The sequence below is a fragment of the Setaria viridis genome, chromosome 3 (assembly GCF_005286985.2).
Source record: "Setaria viridis chromosome 3, Setaria_viridis_v4.0, whole genome shotgun sequence".
Classification (NCBI taxonomy): Eukaryota; Viridiplantae; Streptophyta; class Magnoliopsida; order Poales; family Poaceae; genus Setaria; species Setaria viridis.
Window position 1 is genome coordinate 47,105,695 of NC_048265.2, and position 22,273 is coordinate 47,127,967.

At 46.5% G+C, this 22,273-nt stretch overlaps 3 protein-coding genes and 1 pseudogene across 6 annotated transcripts; 1 reads left to right on the forward strand and 3 right to left on the reverse strand.

The window, feature by feature from the left end:
* Positions 1 to 115: 115 nt before the first annotated feature.
* Positions 116 to 2,811, reverse strand: LOC117850802 (uncharacterized). Of its 4 annotated transcripts, XR_011897916.1 has the most exons (5): positions 2,574 to 2,811; positions 2,326 to 2,432; positions 1,760 to 1,826; positions 1,294 to 1,373; positions 116 to 432 (listed from the first exon to the last, which is right to left on the reverse strand). XR_011897916.1 is itself a non-coding variant. In XM_034732671.2 (4 exons), the coding sequence occupies exons 1-3, from the start codon at positions 2,741 to 2,743 to the stop codon at positions 1,807 to 1,809; spliced, it is 297 nt and encodes a 98-aa protein (XP_034588562.1). In that variant the 5' UTR covers positions 2,744 to 2,811; the 3' UTR covers positions 116 to 432; positions 1,760 to 1,806. The 4 variants fall into 4 exon arrangements, 2 of the variants coding, with proteins under 2 accessions (XP_034588562.1, XP_034588564.1); XR_004639361.2 differs by lacking the exon at positions 1,760 to 1,826; XM_034732671.2 differs by lacking the exon at positions 1,294 to 1,373.
* A 4,368-nt stretch (positions 2,812 to 7,179) lies between these two features.
* Positions 7,180 to 12,926, forward strand: LOC117848504 (uncharacterized). The gene is made up of 6 exons (XM_034729935.2): positions 7,180 to 7,968; positions 8,512 to 8,588; positions 9,057 to 9,099; positions 9,379 to 9,508; positions 11,649 to 11,736; positions 12,328 to 12,926. The coding sequence occupies exons 1-6, from the start codon at positions 7,596 to 7,598 to the stop codon at positions 12,727 to 12,729; spliced, it is 1,113 nt and encodes a 370-aa protein (XP_034585826.1). The 5' UTR covers positions 7,180 to 7,595; the 3' UTR covers positions 12,730 to 12,926.
* Positions 12,927 to 13,909: 983 nt separating this feature from the next.
* Positions 13,910 to 14,085, reverse strand: LOC117851076 (U2 spliceosomal RNA; annotated as a pseudogene).
* Positions 14,086 to 15,614: 1,529 nt separating this feature from the next.
* On the reverse strand, positions 15,615 to 20,359 carry LOC117848503 (extra-large guanine nucleotide-binding protein 1). Its single transcript, XM_034729934.2, has 8 exons — positions 19,184 to 20,359; positions 18,250 to 18,387; positions 18,070 to 18,174; positions 17,815 to 17,991; positions 17,462 to 17,639; positions 17,035 to 17,282; positions 16,752 to 16,918; positions 15,615 to 16,460 (listed from the first exon to the last, which is right to left on the reverse strand). Exons 1-8 carry the CDS (start codon positions 20,339 to 20,341, stop codon positions 15,860 to 15,862), a joined length of 2,772 nt encoding a protein of 923 aa, XP_034585825.1. The 5' UTR covers positions 20,342 to 20,359; the 3' UTR covers positions 15,615 to 15,859.
* Positions 20,360 to 22,273: the final 1,914 nt, after the last annotated feature.

A 22,273-nucleotide genomic window follows, 5' to 3' on the forward strand; every position in this document is an offset into this window, starting at 1 on the left:
CAGACTGTAAGCAATATGAGACAGGCAAATCAACTGTCGGACAGAATGCAGATCACAGATTTGCACCCTCAACGATGAATGCATGTAAGTAGAAACTACAAATGACAATGCGAAGTAAGCAAAGACCTCATGCAAGGGTACAAAAGCGGTAACACTATCACTTAACTCAGGTCAACTAAAATTTGACACCCAAAGAATCTCAGCAGACGGTAATAATGGTATCACATACCATCAAAAAGAAAAGATAGGTCCATGGGCACACGCCATGCCGTGTAGCATAAAATTTATTTCAGTCTATTCTAACTTAGGCTGGAAAGGCATTGCTGGGTGAAGTCTTCTAACTTTGCAGTAGATGAAATGCCAGAATAGCTTTCCAAAGACACATCTTTTATCCTTTCAAAAGGATGGAATCTACACAACAGCTTCAAGTACCTGCAACATAGCACCTTATGGTAAGTTAAGGCTTCGGAAATTTCAATTTACTGTGATATGAGATAGCAAGAACTGCAAATTGAAAAATCAGAAAACTTCAGGGCTCGGAAATACAAAAAAATGGAACATAAATGCACAAAAACACTGATCAGGGCACACAGGAAGTGATTGAACAAGAGGTTGTTACTCCACATTTGAGCAATCAAGACAAAGTACCGCACTGGCAGAAACAGTACTAACCCCAAATAAACTGCAAGTGAAAATAAATGAATTAAAAACAATTGAAAGTATTGGAACTATGTCCGGCATTCGGCACCAGCAATGGACCTTCTGATTGGTGCTGCTAGGTGATCAAAAGTGTAAACATGGAGCAGCATAAAAGACTGAATACACTCTTCTTAACACTTGAAACTCTCCTCGCAACAAAAAAAAACACTTGAAACTCTGGAAGCACAGGAACAATTGCATTTTCGATGGAGCTGTTCCTAGTTTCGGGGCAACATGAATGGAGGAAGGAAGCCTGTTGCAAGCTTAGGAGATATGCAGCTTCAGAAGCTACTGGCTGAAAGTTAGGCCTGATTTGATCTTGTTTTGGTCATGGCTATTTGGTACCATGGCTATAGGCCAGTGAGTATTTCTTTTCTTTTATACTGATAATCTTTCTGGCAGGAAATGCTTGCAAACAAAAAGCAACAGATATCCAACAAAGAATGGGACATTAAACATAGGTTTCATGACTATTATATGGGATTGACACAGCAGGATGCTTCTGATTTGTCATTAAATCTGAAATGTTTCACAGTGAATAGGCCCAGTTCTGTCAAAATTTTGGCTTAGGGTGAATGAGAAAAGCAGGATTACCAAAAGAGTACATGCTTCAAATCAGCACCTTTGGCAGGCTCTACAATGGCCTCCCTTGCATCACCCATCTTTTCCATTTCCTAACAAAGCCCAACCGTACCCTCAATCAACTAAAGTTTCAAAATTGTGTAAACATGTTTCTCTAGGTAGTGTATTCAAGTAAAAACAGTAAGCAACAGTTGTACATCGTAGCCAATTTAGTTCAAGTTAGCATAAAAACAAACACTAAATGCCAGATATATATAGATAAATCTACATCTGTATAGGCTTTTCATGCTTCAGAATACTGGTAAAAAGAACACAAAGAATCATAACACGAGCAAGGCATCCCAGCAATAGTGCTCTAACAGACACAGCAGCACTCAAATGTACTTTCTTTTTCCAAAACAACTCCTAAACTTGCAACTAGTCAAATATACTTGTGTAATTGAGGATTCAATGGGAGAAGGGGGAAAGGGGGACCTACATCATTCTAGGACGCAAGGTCCCCATCAAGTTGTGCAGCCTCCAACATCAACCATCTTTCCCACTCCCTATAAAATCCCAATTTTAATCTCCTTAAATCAGTTCCACTCGACTTTATTATAAGAGTAGGAAAAAAGGACATGTTGCAATAACCCCTAATTGCTCCCCTGCATTGCTTGAAATTCCACTTTGACAGTAATAGCTAAGAGTTTCTATTAGATACTGTGGTTTTACAATCCTAATTCCTATCATTCAAACATCATGCAATGAACAACCTAACTAGACTCACTTAAACTAAAACCACATTCCATTCCGAAGCCACATGTTTCAAACAATGAAACAATTCAATGGCTAAATGCATCTACAGCATGCATCGATTTGCCCAAGTGAATTTCCCAGGCCATCTGCAGAAACAAAAATTCAGGGCGGCATCTACCTAAGTGGTATGAAAGATGCGGTCTTCAGTGTCAGATTATGCAATGCAAGTGAGAATAGATGATGCAACAGCACAACTACTAACATAGATGGCATAAGGGATCTTAATAAGTGCGGCGGAAGAAGGCTTACCCTGTGAGAGCTCGCAGCACGCCCGCGCGCTGGCACCCGGGTGCGCCGTGAGGCGCGCCATCACCGCCGCCACCGTCACCGGGGATCCCATCAACGCCGCCAGAGGCCTGCGCACACGAAACCACACGACGATCCCATCTACCGGGTCAGATCACCGGCCTAGTGCTCCATTCGAACGGCTCTACCTCTACGGCTCTACGGGGGGGGGGGGGGGGGGGGGGGGGGGCGGGGAGCATTTGATCGCTTACCGCGCGGACGGGAGCGGGGCGGAGGAGGTGGTGAAGGCGGACGGGACGCGGCGGCGCGGGGCCGCGAACGGGGGCGGGGCGCGGAGTCGCGCGGCCGCGGCCGCTGGTGCGGCGGCCGGGCGGCGCACGGCGCCGAGGACGGCCCGGGTGGCGGGGCCTCGCCACGCCATGGCTAGGGTTTCGGAGGAGGGGGAATGGGAGGAGGAGGAGGAGGAGGTGGAGGTGGGGGAATGGGGGGAGATGGTGGCGGCGGTGAGGGTATAGGGTTTTATTTATTAGCCTTGTAGATAGAGGAAGGGGATCGTGGGCCGGATTCTGCAACAGTTGGGCCTGTCATTAGTAACTATCTAATGGGCTTTAGTTCTTTGCAGAACTTGCTGGGTCTTGACGGTCTCACAAAGACGTTCGTGTTTATCTTTGCGTTGCCGTGATCGAGATTCTTGGGCTTCTGGGAAACAAGATGAACCCCTGATTTCAAAGGAAATAATCTCCTATTACTGCTAACTACGGGGATCTAGTTACTGCAGCAATCTTACTCCCCTTTCCTAATTTCTAGGGTTGTTGAACCAAAAGTGCTAGGATAAGGTCATATTGCCGATTTACCCCCAGATGATTATATTTATAGGAATCTTATGAAGATTATCAGTACAACTTTTATCGCAATTTTGGGGTGGTTTTGAAAATTGAAGTGAAAGGGTTTCTTTTCCCTATGAAATTTCTAGGTCCTATAGTTGGAGGCATGTGAAATTTACTATATATAAATAGTTCAACGTCTATACATATCAAATAAAATATACTTGACTAGTGCAACAAGACCAGCTAACCTCTCCTATAAGCATGTCTAATGTTAGTTACCCAAGAAAAGTGACCCCAGGTGTATGCTAGAGAGAGGTAGAGCCAGAAGCCTCCAATTGTGCAGCTGTGAGGCAATCCACGTCCATCCAAAACATCAAAAAGTGACAATTCATCACCACCAGCAAGGGTCCAAAAGCATGCCTCCAAGCAAGATGGAGCATCCTGTCTGGTGACATTGCATGCTCCCAAAGGATTAACTTGTTCATGGCTAGCAACTTCACTACTGGCAGTATATTGCCTCCATTTGCTATCCTGCTGTGAAGCTTAGCATCCAATTAATCTCTCTCATCCTTTCACTCTCTATGAATTCCAACTTTGCATGTCCCACCAGACCTGGGGGTTGGCACATCTCTTTCTTCTTTTATTCCTTGTATATATGCAAGAGACCAAAAGCCCCAGCTAGCTCTAGGATAGAGTGGCCTTTTCAATCAAACCAACATTATTATACACCAAATTCATAGTGCATCTCAGAACTTGTCCCCTAGCTAGCTACTCCCCATGCTCAACTCCCAATTGTTGGATTTGTTTGTTTCTTCCTCCCAAATTTTACAGAAGCAACAAAAAACCTAGCATGGCACTGCAGTTTTTATTAAATATATTGCTCATACACCTCCGATCATTAAAAAATATATATGTATATTCTTTTCCTAAACACACCAAATATAAGTCTCTCAACAAATTAACAGCACTTTTTATTTGTCCTCCATGCATGCCCCAGTTAAATGTACCTTATTATTAATCGATGCAGTGAACTTGCCACTTAATCTAAACTCTACCAATAATTTATGACCACAGGGGTAGGGTCATCATTTAATTTGTATCCCCCTCCTTAATTCTTATGCACAAGTTCAAATAATGGGCTTATAGATCGATGCGATCAGATGGAGCACTTGATATTCTGAAATAAAGCAATAGCCAAAACATCGATAATGGCACGATTAATCTTTTAGAACTTTAGCAACAACTATACCTCATGAGTCATTGATACATATTAATGATACATGTATAAATGTAGATTTTTTTTAAAAAAAGTAACTACAATCAATTTGCAAGTGTGTGGGTGCAATTTTGTCAAAGAGTGTGTCAATGGCCCATTCAGGAGACCATTCCACATGTCCTAGCAATGTAACTGATGTTGGGTGGATCATATATAGCCAAGCATATATATATATATATATTAAATCCCTCCATTATTCAATCATGTGGAATATTATATTCCTCTCTAAATCATTGCATGCTCCTGTCCCACAAAATGCAATCACAGTTAGCGCGCGAGCTAAAATATATTCCAAATGGCATCACTGTCGTACTCGGAAGAATGAGATCTAGAAAGATACTGTCGGCAAATTCATTCCTTGAAAGGTAGCTATCTGGGTTTGCTTCCTTATCACTGCCGGAAACTCGAATTTTTCATGACGGATAAAAGCCGTCGGCCACAAGTATTAAAAATCCGTCAGGAAAATTCATGCTGGTGTGACACCGTCAGCCAAATTAGGCTGGCATGTAGCCAAGGAATCAAGGATAGTAGTACTGTGTGCTAAGAATAACCGGGAAGAAACAGTAGTATAATAATGAACACATTTAATTTTAGTGCACACCTCATGGTGATGTTCTTCCTAGCTACACCTAAAATGGAAAAAGAAAACTCGAAGTGGAGTAGTGCCTTCCACTCAAGGTCGTAGTCAGAAGATGCCGAAGCATTCAGCTGAGCTGCTGAAGGGAGTTTAGCCAGAGAGGAATGAGTGAGAGGGAGAAAGTTGTTCCAATGAGTTAGAGAGAGGGAGGGAGGGAGGGAGGGATGGGGGGAGAGAGAGAGAGAAGCAACCACTTTTGCCATCATGACATGCAGCCATGCAGGACGACTATGTCCCAAGAAAGTTGAACTCCCATGCTCGTTTGCAGGGCTGCACAGGCTATGCTGTCATTTATTTTTTTTGTGCATCAAAATTTATCCAACTTTTTATAGGTATAGGCACAAGATCAAATCACACTGTTTTAGGTTGTTGCACAATGCTTTCTTGTAGCATTTTTCCCTTCTGCTGCTATTTAACTACGTACATGAATGGTAGAAGTAGATACATGCTTAAGTGAGTGAACTCAATGATCAAGTAGGAAAAGTAGAGTTCTGAACAAGTTAAGGTTACCGATGCATCGATCAGCTCAAGCACCTGCAAATTCCAAGTACTCCACACAGCAATCCATGGACAGACGTGCCCGGCCGTCTCCGATCTCCACGGGCGATGTTTCTTCTCGTTGTTGTTGTGCCCTTTCATGTTCGTTCGTTCGTTGGATCTTCTCGGTTCCTGCACCAACCCCTTTTTCTGGCTCAATAATTTACCTCTCACGTCAAAGCCCACTTCGATCCCTAGCTCTCCTGCCGTCTCAGACAGCTCCCACTGTGTGCAATAGATTGACACGCCCCCAAGTCCCATCTCTGATCCAACTGCTCTGCATTGCAGTTGCAGGCTAGCAGTTGCTGCTGCTAGCATGCAGGTTGTAAAAACTCGCGTCCATGCAGCTCATCAATTCCACTTTACTGGTAGCAGTCTACTACTGTCTGTTGGAGCGCTACTCCATGCTCTGCATGTCAGGCAGCTCGATCAGCATGAATGTATTTGAAAAAATAGATTTAGATCAATCTGCGAGGAGCTAGGTGATTTTTCATTAAGAAGAATAAATATGCACTCAAATTTAAGCCAGAAGGGATTTGAACCTAGATGGTTAGAGTGCATTACCACACCTCCCACTCTAACCAGTTGAGCTAGGATCACTTCCTAGCATGAATGTATTTGTCTGCTACAGTTTTGATTAGGGCACAAATTAGTGATGCAGCTATGTGTTACTATATGGTTGTTGGGTAGATTGATGGAGATCTAGAATATGAAAGAACTTCGCTTCTTTCCCTTTTTCATTCTTAATTTGCACGTATTATGCTAGCCTTTTGGTCGATCACAACAATCAGTTGATTATTGCAACACTACTCAAGTACTCCCTTCGTCTCATAATAAGTGCATTTTTAGAGTTCAAAATTTGTTTCAAAATAAGTGCACATTTAGGAATGGGACTACCTAACTCTAGTTGTATTTTTCAACTCTCTCCTCCCAAAGTGAAATGATTACATCTTTATAAGAGTATATATGTAATTTTTTAATAATATTGATCTCTCCACCTAAATTCTAGAAGTGTATTTATTTTGGGACGGAGGGAGTACCTATGTCTCTATGTTACTTGCTTGCAGAACAATGCAAGTCCAGTGTCTCTGAAGGTTAGTTCAGCTGCCAAACAAGATGAACCCAATCCACATCTCGAAAGCAACTCGAGAGGTTTTACTCCACAAGGGAAACAATATCGGCAAGAACATTCTACTGCCTGATTTTCTTGATCTGCCAAGAACCTTACGATAAAATGTCGGTAATTTACTTGTACTTTTATTTCAACGCATGTATAACATTGGAACACAAACAAATTCATGATTCATATTTCATAGTATAGCATCAGGACCTCTGTAAAAAAAATCAAGACCATTTAACCTTCATTGCTGACGGTGCGAGGCCAAACGGGAAATGAATACTGCACAGTGAGACGCATGGCGCTCAGCCGCTCGCAGTCAGATCGATCCGTTAGAGCGTGTCACACTCCAACCGCTCTCTGTCTCCCCTTTCCCATTCCAGGCAACCTGATGAGCCCCATCCTACTACCTCTCCCCCTTCTCTCTCTAGGCATTATTCCTCTGATTTCTTTAACTGCACATCTCTCCCTCTTCTTTCTCTCTCATCATTTTATTCCCCTACCTGGGAGGTTTGGACGACACTGCCAAATGCCAATCCCATCTCTCTCTCTCTCTCTCTCTCTCTCTCTCTCTCTCTCTCTCCCACCCTCTCTCTCTCTCCCTCCCTCTCTCTCTCACCATCCCTGCCTTTACAGTACTACTAGTAGGATACAGCATCATCTTCTCTCTCTATCTCCTATACATGTAGCCTCTCCCTCTTCTCTTCACCTCTATCTCTCCACACCAGGCCAGTCACACACGCTCGTACTCATGACCTAATCACTCACTCAATTCAGCGACCTCTTTTCAGCAGCTTTTCTTCCTCCTTGGAACAGCCAACAAGTCGAGCTCGATCGAGCTCGTCGTGTCTGCAACAAGATCCATTCCACTCCTGCGCGATGAGCACCACGACTAGCAGGGTGACGGCGACGACAGCAACTCCTGATCTCTCCCTCCACATCAGCCCTCCGTCGCCAGCAGCGGCCGCCGGCGAGATGCAGGCGGCGGAGCCGAGGCTGCTGCTAGGGCTCGAGCTCGACACGGCGGCGCCGGCGGCGGCGAAGACGGACGACGCGGCGGCGCAGCGGCACGGCGGCGTCCATCAGGTTCAGCAGCGGCTGCACCAGCCGAACCAGACGGCGCACGGGCTCAAGAAGAGCTCGGGCGGCGGCGGCGGCGGGAGGAGGAGCGCCAGGGCTCCGCGGATGCGGTGGACCACCGCGCTGCACGCGCACTTCGTGCACGCCGTCGAGCTCCTCGGCGGCCATGAGAGTATGTTCAAGTAGAGCACAACTAACACGGGTGCCCATGCATATGTACTTGAATTCTTTGATGGGATTGTTGATCTTGCCTTTGCTGCTAATTTTCTTGAATTTACGTTGTTCACGATTTGTCGGTGCTTAAAAACTGTTCTTGATGTTTTTTTTCCGAAAAAAGGTTAACAAATGTACTTTTGATATTTCTACCTATATTTTTCTACTTTGAGTTTCTCCGGCGATGATCGAATTGCTAATGATAATTCAGGGATCAAGCTTTTATTTTCTTCGAGCTACGTCTATGTTTAGGGATTTAAAGGGCAATTTTGTAGCATAAGTTAGCTCTTCTAATAATATTTTCTTACATTTCTGTTCCGAGAAGGTTTCATCGCGATTGATCTTTAATTATGTACATACCTTCCAACTCATTCGTAATAAAATATACTACTATGCAATTAACACATGGTTTATGCAAGCTGAGTTTATTCTATTTGATTCTTCCTCTATGCATTCTCTTGATACTGAAACTTCCTTGATTTGTTTTTGCCGCATCTTCTAGGAGCAACACCAAAGTCAGTATTGGAAATGATGAACGTGAAGGATCTTACACTTGCCCATGTCAAGAGCCACCTGCAGGCAAGGCTTCTCTCTTTTATTACCAGCATTTATAACATGTCTATCCACACCAACACTTTCACTGATAGTAAGTAGTCTCTGATTACCCAATTAGGCAAAATTTAAAAGATGCGTGACATATCCTATTTGAGATATACCTTAGATTCTTGTTGCTAGCTGATATCAAGTACTCCATCGGTCCCAAATTACTATTCATTTTGAGTTTTCTAGGTACATAGCCTATGGCATGTATGCACCTAGATATATATTATCTCTAGATACATAGTAAAGTTTATGTATTTAGAAAAGTCAAAACGAATAGTACTTTGGGTCAGAGGGATTACCTGATGTCCTTTTTTTTCCTCTAACTGATTTAAATATACATGGCTAATTAATTATATTCATTACACATGCTCCAAGACTAAACCATATGGCACATAGGGAGTAAACATGCCAATCTTAACACATGTGTATCTTTCTTTCCTGCAGATGTACAGAACAGTGAAGGGCACAGACAGATCATGCATTGCAGGTAAAAACTAACACACACACACACACACACATATTGCCTAGATCCTCATGTCCTGGCACTGCCCATGGCCATGGAGTTGTTGATCTATTCAAGGTCATGTCACAAACAGTGGTAAATTATTGGCATGCTGCATGGGATGTGCACCCACTGAAGAAGTCCCACAAAGCACAGCCATAGATCTCACTTTGTGCCATAGCACTGTATGTGATCCATACATGTGTGTGTGTGCATGTAGTTTGCAATGTGATGAGACACATGCATGTATCATGTGTTTTGCAGGCCATGGCCAGGCCAGAGACATGGTCTTTCTGAGAAGAAGAGGTAGTGCTGGTGAAGTGGATGGCTTTGATGTCTTCAACAACTATGCAGTCAACACCACCACTATCTTCAACAACAACACTCCTTCTAGGTTTGCACACTCCATTTCTTAATTCTTATCAGACTATACTCTATTCTAGTACCGACAATCGGTAAAGTATAAATAGGGTCTGTATGCGAGTATTTGGAGGGTTTTTTCATTGTTAATTTGTGTCTGCATGTCTGCATTCAGCAACGAACTCTGCATTTGGAGGGTTCATGTGGACGTTCTGTGTGAGTGCATTCAAGTCACTGTGATCTTCATTACATTTTTTACGTACTTATGCATATGGATGCATGCCCTTGTGTGATATGGAAACTAGTAAAGTGTGATGGCGGCAGGATCTAGATGAATTATTTGACTGCATTATCTTAGTCGATCGATGGCGGTCGGTTTTTGGACTGTATATGATCCAGGGTTCTAGCTGTGTCCTCTAGACTAAGGTCTTAGAATTTTTAACGGTGCATACAAACATCCATAAACTTAGAAAAGTCAAAAGGATCTATAATTTAGGACGGATGGAGTAGTATTTACCAGCTTCTAAGTCCAAGGAAATAAAGGGTAATTAAGAACAAGCATCATGTAGCCTCACGTGTTTTACGATTCACAAAAACAAGGGAACATCCTTTACAAAAAGAGACATTCCTCATCCTTTAAGCTAGCTAGCTTCTCCCTAATTTTATTCCATGAAAAATTCAATCATGCCACAAATTCCTATGTTCCAAATAGGCCCTTAAGAATATATGCTAAAAGTATGTGCTTGGATATATATATATATATATATATATATATATATATATATATATATATATATATATATATATGATTATCTTGCCTTTTCTTTTGAACGGACGGATATACATGATTATATATCTTACAGAAAATTCCTATAAAAATTGAAACCAGGAAGTTTTGATCCATCTCTCTGACAAGTGCTAAGTAATTAAACTGAATTGCAGCAGCCAAATTAAAAGCATGACAGTTTGCCGTGCGTGCATGCTTCTCTGATCCCTATGCAGCCGTGCGCAGCCTTTGGCCAGCTGCGGCCTCTCGGTCGATCATGACCTCCTTTTCAGCTTGAAATGAAAATCCCCATCACATTTTGTCATCGACCTCACTCATCATCAGCATCTCTCTCTCTCACTCTCTCTATTCCTTTTACTTCGGTAGCATCTATGTGAGGAAAAGCACGCATGCCTAGGCAGCTGGTGTGAGTGGCGTTTCCTACTTGTGGTCTGAAACAATACCTTCCTCCTAGCATGTTGCATCCGTTTTCAACATGCCCCTCATTTCAAACTCTGGTGCAGTAGAGAGAGAGAGAGAGCATGGGAGCAGCATAAAAATTGTAGGCTGTGTGAGTGAACCAAAACAACATCAGATAAAATTGTAGCAGCTAGCTCACCCACGAGGCCCGGGGGGACACACAAGCTGGAAGAAAAGGCAGCAAGAGGTTTGTGGCATGCATGCGGACACTGTAGTGGCAGTGCATGCAGTTCAGGAAGGGTCATGATGCACAGGAAGACTCTCTCCTTCCTCCCGGGCCTAACCCTGCAACAGTGCCAGTGTTCCTCTGCACGCGTCCATGCTTGATGCCTCTTGATCGAGAAGGCCCCCCTCCCATCCCTCACTGCTGCTGCATGCTATAGCATCAGATCGAGATCAGTGTTGGTAGCAGCAAGCTAGCTCCTATAGTAGTGTGTTGTTGTTGTAGCTGGCTCTGCTGCTAGCTGATCAGGCAGGCATTCAGGTAGAGATGGATCGACATGTTTCAGAGATCAGATCCATGCATGCATACCGATGAATTGTCGTCCCTCTGCTGGCGGTGGCCGGCCCTACCGGCGTTGCGCCGGTGGCGGTGGAATCTCGCGTGCGACGGGCACTAGACGACAAGGGCGACTCCATCGGCCTTGACCGCGGCGGCAAAAGCTAGCAAGCCCTGCCGCCCCCGCCCTTGAATGGACAAGCCACTTGGCAGCGCCACCGCCGCAGGGACTGGTCGATGGATGGATGCGTTCCAGGATTCAGATGCGTGTCCCCGGCCGGCCGGCCGGCCCCAACACAGCTAGATGCCCTTCCAATCTTAGGGTTTAGGAGTAAACTTTTTCAAAGCATCCATGTTTTAATTTTGTTATTACCGATACCGGCCTTGTTAGTTAACATCATAAAAGCGATAATTTTTTTCTTGCTGCAGCGATGAACTGGCGCTGCAGCCATGGCCATGCCGCCTGCGGCCTGCAGCTGACCGCCTCTTGATGACGACGGCGACGGAGCAAAGCCAGGTAGTGCTAATACTCTCTCCACTTGCATTGGCAGCATCTTAAAAACAAATTGCAAAGCAAGGGATTTATTCGGATCACGACTGCATGCACACCATTCAATCCCTGTGCATGCCCGATAGATGGATCATGGATCTATTGATCGGAGGCGGTGTACGGTTTTATTCAGATCAGGTGCTGCAAGTGCAAGTGATTCAATGCCGGCGCTGCATGCATTTATCTGTCCTCTTCGTCGTCGTCCTTCTTGGAGGCAAAGAGGACATCTTGAATGTTGCTACTAGTTATATACTCCAAGTACAAATTAACCTCTTTATCTAGAACCATGTCAAAGTACAAACCTAATTAGTACAAGTAGCACTAACTTAATTAGAAGCTTGAATAATCTCTAGCCAACCTATGTTATAGTAATCCACAAATATAAGTTGTTTTTATTTTAGGTTTGTATCCAGCTCCAGCACCAAAACTTTTTAGGTTTGACGACCTTCAATGTAACTAAAAACCCACACAGATTTTAAATGCAAGATTTGTGATATTCACTTGAAACTATATTCATTATAAAAAGTAATTTCATAATTCATAATAATATGCACGCAGGGATTGAAGGTAGGAGGACAAGATAATAATCACGGACAAGGTGCCGTTGCTCTTCACCATCTCGCGGGGGCGGAGGCTCGGGAGAAAGTATCATCACCCCAGGCGCCAACACCCCGCGACTACGCAGGAAGCGGCGGCTTCCACCGGCCGTCGCCGAACAACACGAGCAGCAGCGGCGACGACACGGTGTCGAGCTCGGAGTGGCCGCCGCTCCAGCAGGATTACGGCAACGACGGTGGCATGATGACCGTCAGGGTGGTGGCGAGTCATGCCCCGCCGCCGAGCCTGGAGATGAGCCTGGGGAGGCAGGGGTGGCAGGTGGAGCATCAGCGCGTCGGCGTCGAGTTCGAGTCGTCGTCGCCGCCGGCGGCCAACGAGCTAACCCTGCTCAAGTGCTTATGAAACGATGAAGTACCCCCGCATTGTTTCTTGCTAATTAACTGGCTTGTAAGCCTAATCTTCCGATCGATCAAACCAAAGCCCGTGCTAATCTTATCTTCGTCGTCTTTTTTTTAGACCATATATGTAATGTAACCACACAATGGAGCCACGGCTCTATTGGGCTTTTTACTAGTTGGCCCACGCATAGATGTCTCAAACATGGGCTCGTGACTGTTTTTTTTTTTCAAAAGAAATGCAATTTTTTCTAAATCAAAGATAATGCGTGTCTCCAGTATCAAATACTAATCCAAATCCAAAGGAGATGAAAGCATCAAACAGATACTATACTTTCCCTTGGCTAAAAGGCCACGAGATGCATGCACGAGTAAAAGGCCACGGGTTTTTTCTTTTTTGTTTTGTTTGTGAATCCGAGGGATATAGCGGGCCACGTCGTCGGTTTGCGAACTCGACGAGTCACGGGGTCTAGGCCGTTCAGAGGGATCGTGGCCCAGCAGGAACCGGAGGCCCTTGTACTCGGCCCAAAGAAGAACTTCGACACGACGAAACAGCCCATCCACAGGTCGGTATTGCGATCATCGTGGAACGAACAACAACAGCATACCAGAAGGAACACCGTCACCATGGCTGCCAAGTTCTTGCCCCTGTAAACGTACAAATAACAAATGCTGGCTTGGTCCTGCTTGTACTGCTTGTAGCCAAAATAAACTAAAACTAACAGCCAAACGATACGGTTTTTTCAGCTTCTTATAATCGTTATAATCGTGTTTCTCCTTACCACTTTCATTTGTACACGTACCGAGTATCAAACCCACTTTTCAGACGTGTTTCTCCCTACCACTTCCATGTGTATCAAACCCACTTTTCAGGGAGCGCTTTTTCTATGTTTGTATAGATTATTTGAGAAGCGCTTCTCCCCACCGTTGTACCAAACAGGGCAACATAGTAACAGGTAGCATAGTGGTTGTAGTGAGAATTCAACCAAATAAGTGTAACTACTTTCAATACTTGAAAAAAAAAACGAGAGAAAAAAAAAGAGCACGCACCAATGCAAACATGATCGTACTTTTTCCTGGAAAATAAAGTTAACTTTCGGTTTTTGTTGAGGCTTTGAGAAGAAGCTTATCTTTGTTTTTTGAATGGAATTGAATTGAATCAAACAAAACAATAAAACTAGCTTTGGTTGGGCTGCGCCAGGCCCAAACTATAGTGCAACGCCAGGGCGACGCTTGAGAGCCCAGGCAGCAAGCTACCATATAGCATATATCAAATAATAATATTAAACTAATAAATAATAATATTAAACTGATAAGAACAGATATTACACTTGGCGGCCCAATACCGGCTGGTCCGAGCGGAGGCCCGTAGAATTGGCCCAACAACTCGAGACGAAACCGATCCCCAGCCATCCATCTGTCTCGCTGTCCGGCCGGCCGTGTCAGAGATGCTTCGAGAAGAAGACGACGGCGGCGGCGGCCGAAACGAGGAGGAGGAGGAATACCACGGGCGCGCACGGTGGCTGGAGATTACTCACTGCTCCGGTTATTAAGGTTAGCTTCAGCACCTCCGCGTCAAAGCATGTCTCCATCGCGACGGCGACGGCGGAGCTGGAAGGTTCATCATCTTCCTCAGTCACACTGCCACGTCGTCGTCGCGCGTCGCGATAAGAGCGACGACGAATACGACGACCGCGGCACGCGTTTTGCCAGTGCCGGGCTGGCAGCTGGGTGATCGAGCCGGCCCGGTTCCGGCTTCCGGTCGATCGACGGCGACACCGGCGAGGCAAGCGAAACCGCGGGCTCGGCGTGGCTGGCGGGGCGCGCCGGCCGTTTCGCTGCCGCTGTCGTGGCCGGCCATCGACGCCGACATCTAGAAGCCTGATCCGTTCGGCTCGGCTGGGCCTGGCGCGCTATATAACGGCAGGGCCAGGGCCCAAGCTACTCACTCACTCACTCATCATCCAGACCAACTGACCAAGTGTCCTTTTTTCCGGAGCCCCACCAGCCGAATTCAGCTCAGATCATCAGTACCCCGCCCGATCTCCATGTCTTCGACGGCGGCGCCCAGCCTGGCCAACCTGTGGCTCGGCGTCGGCGAGCTCGCCGCGGCGGTGCAGGGGACGTGGCAGGCGGCGGCGGCCGGCCACGGCGGCCCGCGGCAGCGGCAGAGGAAGCTCGGAGGAGAGAAGACGACGACCTCGGCGGTGCAGGGAGCCGCCGCGGCCGGGGACGGGGACGTCGGGAGGTGCGGCGGCGCCATGTCCGACACCACGCTCTACCTGCTGCTAGACCGGTTCTCGCCCAGCTGAGCTGGCGGCCGGGTCCCCACGCTGGCCGCCGCCGTCCGCGCCCGCGTTCCGGCGACCCCGGCCGGTCGTGACCATCTGTACAGGCGAAATAATTGCCCGCGATGGTTGTTGTAAATGTTTGTGGCTTGTGAATTGTGGCTTGTGGTTGTTCGCTTCCCCCCATTTCTTGCGCTCCATGTGCAACGCTGTTCAACGAACAATGACCAGAGGCATGGACATTTTCGTAGCACTGGCCGCGCACGCGGAGCAACGAGTGCTGTCGACAATTGCCTAAAACGCAACTCGAATGTTAACGGGAACCCCAAAAATTGTTTACAAAAAACCTTCATCCACGCAAATCGGAATCTGAAACCAGTGCTAAATTTTGAGGAACAATCTGCATCCACCGACAACTGCTTGGTGATGTCATGTTTCATCCAACATCTTTTTTCTGAATATTTCATAACCATTTGTGTAATTTTCAAATGGTGGCATCCAAGATGTGTTCGCACTCGCACAGGTTATTCTCTAGAGCAATTGAAGATGATGCGTCTCAACGACGGAGGATGCATCTCCAGCAAAAACATCTCAGCAATGGGACTTGCGCCAGCCAAATGCATCAAATCAAATGCAAGCAACTTGTAATACAATTTACAAGAATCGGAATGGGCCGGTCTTCTCGCACCTCATCATTCTACTTGCGAAACAACTAACAGCCATACAAAAGCCGATGATCAGCTACGAACAAAAGGAATGGGAGTACAACTCTAAGAAAGGGGCTGGAGGAAATGCACAGATATTTACAACTCTTCTCTGCACACACCGAAAGGTGTGTGGGGGATCAGGTCAATGGGTGAAGGAGCTTGGCTCCTCGCTGTAAACAGTCTCACTCGCGCCGAACACGGGCTTCTCTTCCTCCCACTTGATGATCTCCCGGCCATAGCGGATCGCCGACCGGATCGACTCCTGGTCCAGCGTGTTCACATACGACACGTAGAGCTTCCGCCCGGTGAGGGAGTCGAACAGCCTCTTGAACTTCGTCGCCATGTAGTGTGCAGCCATCTGGGGCAGCGTCGAGCTGGTCTGGCTGCCGCTGCGGGTGCTCCTGCTGCTGCCGTTGAGCAGGCTGCTGCTGATCAGGGGAGTGAAGTCGTCGAACCAATGGCATGAGGTTAGCGGGGAGCTGCTAATCTTCTGCTCTAGGAGATCAAACTTGGTGAGGAGTAGGAGGAAACCCATTTGCTCAAACGTTGGATGAAGGGCGATGCTCTCAAATAGCTGTCTGCTCTCTATCATCTTGTTGACAATGGTACCATTGGCATCCTCATAGTACTCATCATAGTCACTAGCAGCAACACAGAAGATAACAAGCCTCACATCATCAAACATTTGCAGCCATTTGCAGTTCTCATGCAAACCTCTGCTGTTTATTCTGATTAGCTGGTACCTGAAAACAAATGGAAAGGTTGCTTTATTTTATTAGAGCTATCGCGATTCCTGACAGAAGTCAGGATTTGAAATCTAGAATATAAGGTTTAATAAGCATGCATGTGAGTTTTCATCCTAAGTGACTCTACATGAAACTGCACCATGCCCATACATTAAAAAAAAGAGTTTATTCACGTTTAAGAGGGGTCTAGTCTAGATAACACCGAGTGACAATATAATCATGAATCTGTAGAAAGAGTAATACAGCACTATAGCATACTACAATTGCCTTCAGAGTGACAGAACTGACCTTAGCAAGGTGTCCTGTGGATCAGGCTCGTCAGCACCTTGTCCACCCAAAGACATATGTGGGAAAGAGAATTCTGTTGATGCTAGCCCATCCGAGGATGTAATCCCATCAGCATACAGTATATCCATATCAGAGAGCTCATATTCTGTTCGAGAAATATCAACAGCCTGGCCATTCCAAACAAGGTTGAAGAATGAGCAATCACGATTTGCACTATCCAGATCACCACTTAAAACAATTCTATATAACCAAAGAAAAAAGGATTGCCATTTGCAGATAATACCTTGTCAAGAAAATAATTGGCAGCAGGTGGAAGGAATGGCAGTTCACTTCTTCGTTTATATGTGGCTTGAATAGCACGATCTTTCCATAGTTCCTCAACAAGTGGTGCATATTCACGACTAGCTGCAGGGAAGATGTCTTCAAGATTACCTAAAGCCATTGCCTTAAGAATCCAATCAGAGAATGCTTTCAAGCGTGGAATAAGGGAGTATTCAGTAACTTCATCACAGGACCCAGATTCACCACAGCCTGCAGAGAACATACAGAAACTCACTTGTATCAGGCAGAGTTGCAAACATAGAAATGTTTCCTTTTGTCGTCCGAGAAAAAAAAATGTTTCCTTTAGTTGCATTGCTTTACAAAAAGGAAAAAAATTGGAGTTTCCTGAAACTCTCGAGTGTATTAAAGCTGCAACAAATTGGTCATACCAGAGCTAGAAGTGTCACGCTGACTGTTTCTTCTTCTATCAGCTAAATCTTCATCTTCAAACCGCTCACGGCCTTCAAGTAATATACCAAGGTAGTTGTATATGTTGCTTTGTATGATAAGTTTCAGATCTTCACGCTCATCCGCAGAAAATGGTTTGTTCTTGTACAAGAACTTGGCCTGATATATTCAATAGATTCAATATGAATTGCCACACCAACATTGTAAATTCGTGGGGTGCAGAACACTAAACATTATTTATGTGCAAAGCATATCTCAGATGGTAATCTTACTGCAGCTGATAAACTTATACATCCATGCACGTTAATTTAGCAGATGTACATAAACATTGTACCTGTTTGAGTATGGTGCTTGCCCCTGACCCAACCAACAAAAGCTTCTGGACTGTCCTTTGCTCCAGGTAGTCAGGAATGGGTCGATTTACCATGTGAACAGCTTCTCCACCACATTGATTAGCGGCTTTGTTAGGTGTTGGCAATGACAGGACAGGACTAAGAAGCTTCACTATAGGCTGGTGAGAAAGTTAGTTTCAAAGTTAGTTAGTTTCCCTCAAAAAAAATACAAGGCTTCTACATAAGAAGAACATTACCTTATCCCAGATCTTCCCTTTAACAGTTTTTTGGCCTTCCTCTTGGTAAGTCCCATCAGCATTCACCCAAAAATGAGGTTTCCCAGCACATTGTACTCCAGCCAACTAATATCAAACATTTTTCTTAAAAAAAACAAACAGCATATCTCAAGATGAGGCAGTTAGCATATGATTCCAAACCTTAAGCATTTGCAGTTCAGATTTTGTAATCTCTCGTCCATTAATCAATATCCCGGTGTTTCCATTGCTTGCTTTTTGATCTAGCGAACCTCCAACATTGAGATTAGCGCTGATTATGCAATGGGGCTTGTGTCCCTCCTAAAACATTTTCAACAAGAAGTTTCTTGTCAGATTTGTCAAGGACAAATTATCACAGGATTTGTAAGAAGAGTCAAGCAAAATTCATAATGCAGCAACTTGATTATTAACGAGATTGTGAAATGGCACAAGAAGGGCAAAAAAGTCACGATTATAATCATTTTTTTACCAAATTCACAAGCCTACCCAAACCTGGAAACAGAGACCAAAACCGTGTTGTATATATCATGACTAAATCTCAGTTAACGTGTCCAAAAAGATTGTGTCTAACAACTCCACTTGTAATATCACAGACATGCCAACCTTGATGTGCAACCTTGTGCAGAACCAAAAATATCAGATTCTCCTGATTTAGACAGCACACTATCCACTATGATTCATAGGACAATGAGATCATTCGGACCATGATATAACACCCAACTAAGCTGATTCATCAGACAGAGCCCCATCAAAGTCAAACTAAATATTCCAGCATATCCATTCAACAGTACTACACATCCAAAGTTTCAGAGTAGGCACCATGATTCCAACTCATAATATAAATCTATTGAACTGGGCTACAATCAATGACATAAGCTGTCCTGCAAAGAGTTTACCAAACATAATACCTAAAAAAAGAAGCAATCCACACTTCATATCTCCACATTGCAGGCGTAATGTCCCTATTTCTACTATTAAGACTAACAAAATTGACACGAATCACAACCAATTCAGTTACAGTACTTATTGCATCACAAACAGCTAGTAGATGTTTCGGATGAGCAAAGGAAAATTCAGATCCCCACAAGTCACCTACCTTCCCCCAGAAGCCGGACACCTTGTCGTACCAATAGAACCCAGGCCGGAGCCTGGACGGCGGGCACGGGCACCCCTGCAGCACCACGAGCTCCTCCGGCGACAGCCTTGACCCGTTGACGTACACGTCGTCCGCCCGCAGCTGGTTCGCCACGCACTCCCGCTCGCTCCTCATGACCAGCTCCACCTCCGCCGCGCTGAGGAGCCGCCGGAGCACGCGCGAGCCTCGCCCCAGCGCGTCCCGTCTGGACTCGGCCACGGGCCGGCCGATGCAGTCCAGGCACTTGCGCCCCTCCGGCATGGAGCCCATCGCCCGGAGCACGCACCCCGCGCAGTACCGCGCCCCGCAGGCGAGGCACGACTCCTTGTCGCGGCCCCAGAAGCCGCCCCCCTTCCCGCACCTGTAGCAGCCGCGGGACCTGCCGCCCCTCCAGTGCGCCGGGGAGAGGGAGCCGCTCGACTGGCCGGCAGCAGCGCGGGGCCGGGCCTCCCCTGCGGTGGCATCGTCGTCCTCCTCCTCATCCTCATCCTCGTACTCGCCCTCGTCGTCAGAGGATTGGAGGAGTGAGCCGCTGGTCTCGGCAAAGGTGACCGCGGTCTGGTGGCGGGGCTTCGGCGGCAGCGCCTGGGGCCCGCCGTCGCCGTCGCCGGCGCCCTCGTCGTCGGTGGGGGAGGATGGGAGCTCGGCGGAGTGGTGCGCCGCGGCGTGGTGGTTCTCGATGACGGAGGTGGGGGAGTCCACCACCGCTCCCCCCGCAGCGGGGGCGGGGGCGGCGGAGCGTGGCGCGGGGTGGGCGTGCCCGTGGATAGCGGAGCAGAAGGAGGACGGGGTGAGCGGGCGGACGACGGGGAGCGGGGACGAGGAGGCGGAGGGGGAGGCCGGCGGCGAGGAGGAGAGCGCGGCGAGCGGGATGCGGGAGAGGTCGAGCGGGATGGCGCGCGGGAGCGAGTAGGGGAGCGGCGGGCCGTCGTACTCCGCCGCGAAGGAGTAGTCGGTGGCCCCGGCCCCGGCGCCGGCGGCGGCGGCCATGGCCGGAGACGGCTGCAGCGGCGGGGAGGAGACGGCTAGGGTTCCGGGAGAGGCATGGGGGTGGGAAACCCTAGGCGGGGAGGGGAAAGCAGAGCAGGGGAGGGGAGGAGTAGCTGCTTTTTGGAGCATGCGCGAGGGAGGAGACGAGACGAGACGAAAGCGAGGGGAGAGGGACAGAGGTGGTGGTAGAGAAGGCAACGGCTTTTGGCCCTGAGCCGGGTCCATGGACCGGTAGACCCAACTGCTGCGGCTAAAAATGGAGTCTTTTCCGTTTCTTATCCAACAAGCTCAGGTTTTTATTGGTGAAGGGAAAATCTTGTTATTATGCATAGATTAGGAGTTGTTTATATGACATGTCTAATGAGTCAACAAGAAACTGCAACCAAGCTACACATAGAGAAAACGACAAGTGAACCAATCATAAAGCCATGACATTTAAGTTCGAGATAGATTTTTACGAATGTGCTTCGATTTCCTCTCTACCTCATCAGCTATATAACCTGGTAGTGGTAGGTGGTGTGATAAGAATATCATCGGTTATGATAGTGACGGAGGACAAGATTGATTTATGATATGTATTTAAGGGTAGATATGTTTGGAAGGCTAATAGCTGGGTAAAATCGTCGTTGACCATGGGGATCAAGGCGACAATAAGGTACAAATTGTTGACGAGTCACAACAAAAAGGATGGAGATTGATTGAACAGAAACTACAACCGTACCTTCACCTCACAATTAGTGATGAGATTCGTGTCATACTCCTCATGCTTCATTTCCAGCAAGGTATAAGATTTGGATATTTCTAGCATTTGATCCATGCAAGCACGTTGAGTGAGGTTGTCGGCGTTCGATTGTGTTGGACTATAGAAAGGTAGTTAGGCAATGGATTTTTCTCCTAAGCTGGGTCCATGGACCGGTAGACCAACAACTGCGACTAGAAATAGTTTTTTTTTTCTGTTTCTTCTCCACCAAGCTCATGTTTTTATTGGTGAAGGGAGATATGGTTGAGGGCCAATAGTTGGGCTACAATTGTCGTTGACCATATGGATGGAGGTGACAACGTGGCACAAATTTACCGGTCGTGACAAGGAGATGGAGATTGGTTGACCACTAGACCAAATTTACCGGTCACGACAAGGAGATGGAGATTGGTTGACCACTAGACCATAAAACTATGACCGTACCCACCCTTACCTCATGTTTGGTGATGAGATTCGTGCTATACTCCTCATGCTTCATTATTTCCAACAAGGTCTATGGTTTTGAGATCTCTAGCACTCGCTCCATGAAGGGATGACGAGAGAGGTCGTTGGCTCGCTGGCGGTGAAAAGGATGGCGAGGCGGTAGGGATACCGCCTACCGCAGTGATGGTGGACGGTTGATTGGACGGTACTAACAAAAGGGGATCTTACTCTAGTATTGGAGCTGACTAGGAAGATGTATATACCGGAAAGATGAGAGTTGTGGAAAGATGGCCCAACTTAGACTAGTGTATTTTTTGCCTTGGCCTGGCCCGATTATTAGCATGCTATTGGTGTTGGGCCTAGGCGAAGGAACACAAGCTCGAAAAAACGATCCGACCCCGATAATTGATTTTATTTATGTCTTGACTAAGAAAGAAAGGGAAGCCCATGCCCACTTCAAACCAGTCCAGAGTTATCCTTGGGATGGCAGTGGGTACGAATTCTAAGCCCAAAATCAACCCAATTTTTTCCCGTCCTAGCCAAGCTTTGCTCAAGCCTAGCCCAGCAAGAAGGGCAACTACTTGTGAGAAGGTACGCTACGACATGTCATGGCCGGTGGGAGTTTGTTGCTGCCAAGGATGGCGATAGCGAGGCAGTGGGATGGTGGAATGCGATATGGAGATGGGTGTCGAGCGGTAGCGGTGGAGAGTTGATGTGAACAAGATTGAGTGCAATGATGGAAGATAGAAGGGAGTTAGAGTTGTAGATGGGAAGGGGGAATACAGGGCATCAGATGTTGATCCAGTGGTCCAAAATGCTCAAATCTATTCACATCCAAAATAGAAGGGTTCTCATGGACAATTGCTTTGCATTATACG

Coding starts and splice junctions, on each gene's coding strand:
- LOC117850802 (XM_034732671.2), bottom strand. CDS start 2,743: ATGGCGTGGCGAGGCCCCGCCACCCGGGCCGTCCTCGGCGCCGTGCGC. Junction 2,433..2,573: donor GCCCCGCTCCCGTCCGCGCG/GTAAGCGATCAA, acceptor TCGTGTGCGCAG/GCCTCTGGCGGCGTTGATGG. Junction 1,827..2,325: donor GTGCTGCGAGCTCTCACAGG/GTAAGCCTTCTT, acceptor GGGATTTTATAG/GGAGTGGGAAAGATGGTTGA.
- LOC117848504 (XM_034729935.2), top strand. CDS start 7,596: ATGAGCACCACGACTAGCAGGGTGACGGCGACGACAGCAACTCCTGAT. Junction 7,969..8,511: donor GCTCCTCGGCGGCCATGAGA/GTATGTTCAAGT, acceptor CGCATCTTCTAG/GAGCAACACCAAAGTCAGTA. Junction 9,100..9,378: donor AGACAGATCATGCATTGCAG/GTAAAAACTAAC, acceptor TGTGTTTTGCAG/GCCATGGCCAGGCCAGAGAC.
- LOC117848503 (XM_034729934.2), bottom strand. CDS start 20,341: ATGCTCCAAAAAGCAGCTACTCCTCCCCTCCCCTGCTCTGCTTTCCCC. Junction 17,640..17,814: donor CAAGCACCATACTCAAACAG/GTACAATGTTTA, acceptor TGAATATATCAG/GCCAAGTTCTTGTACAAGAA. Junction 16,919..17,034: donor CCAATTATTTTCTTGACAAG/GTATTATCTGCA, acceptor TGGAATGGCCAG/GCTGTTGATATTTCTCGAAC.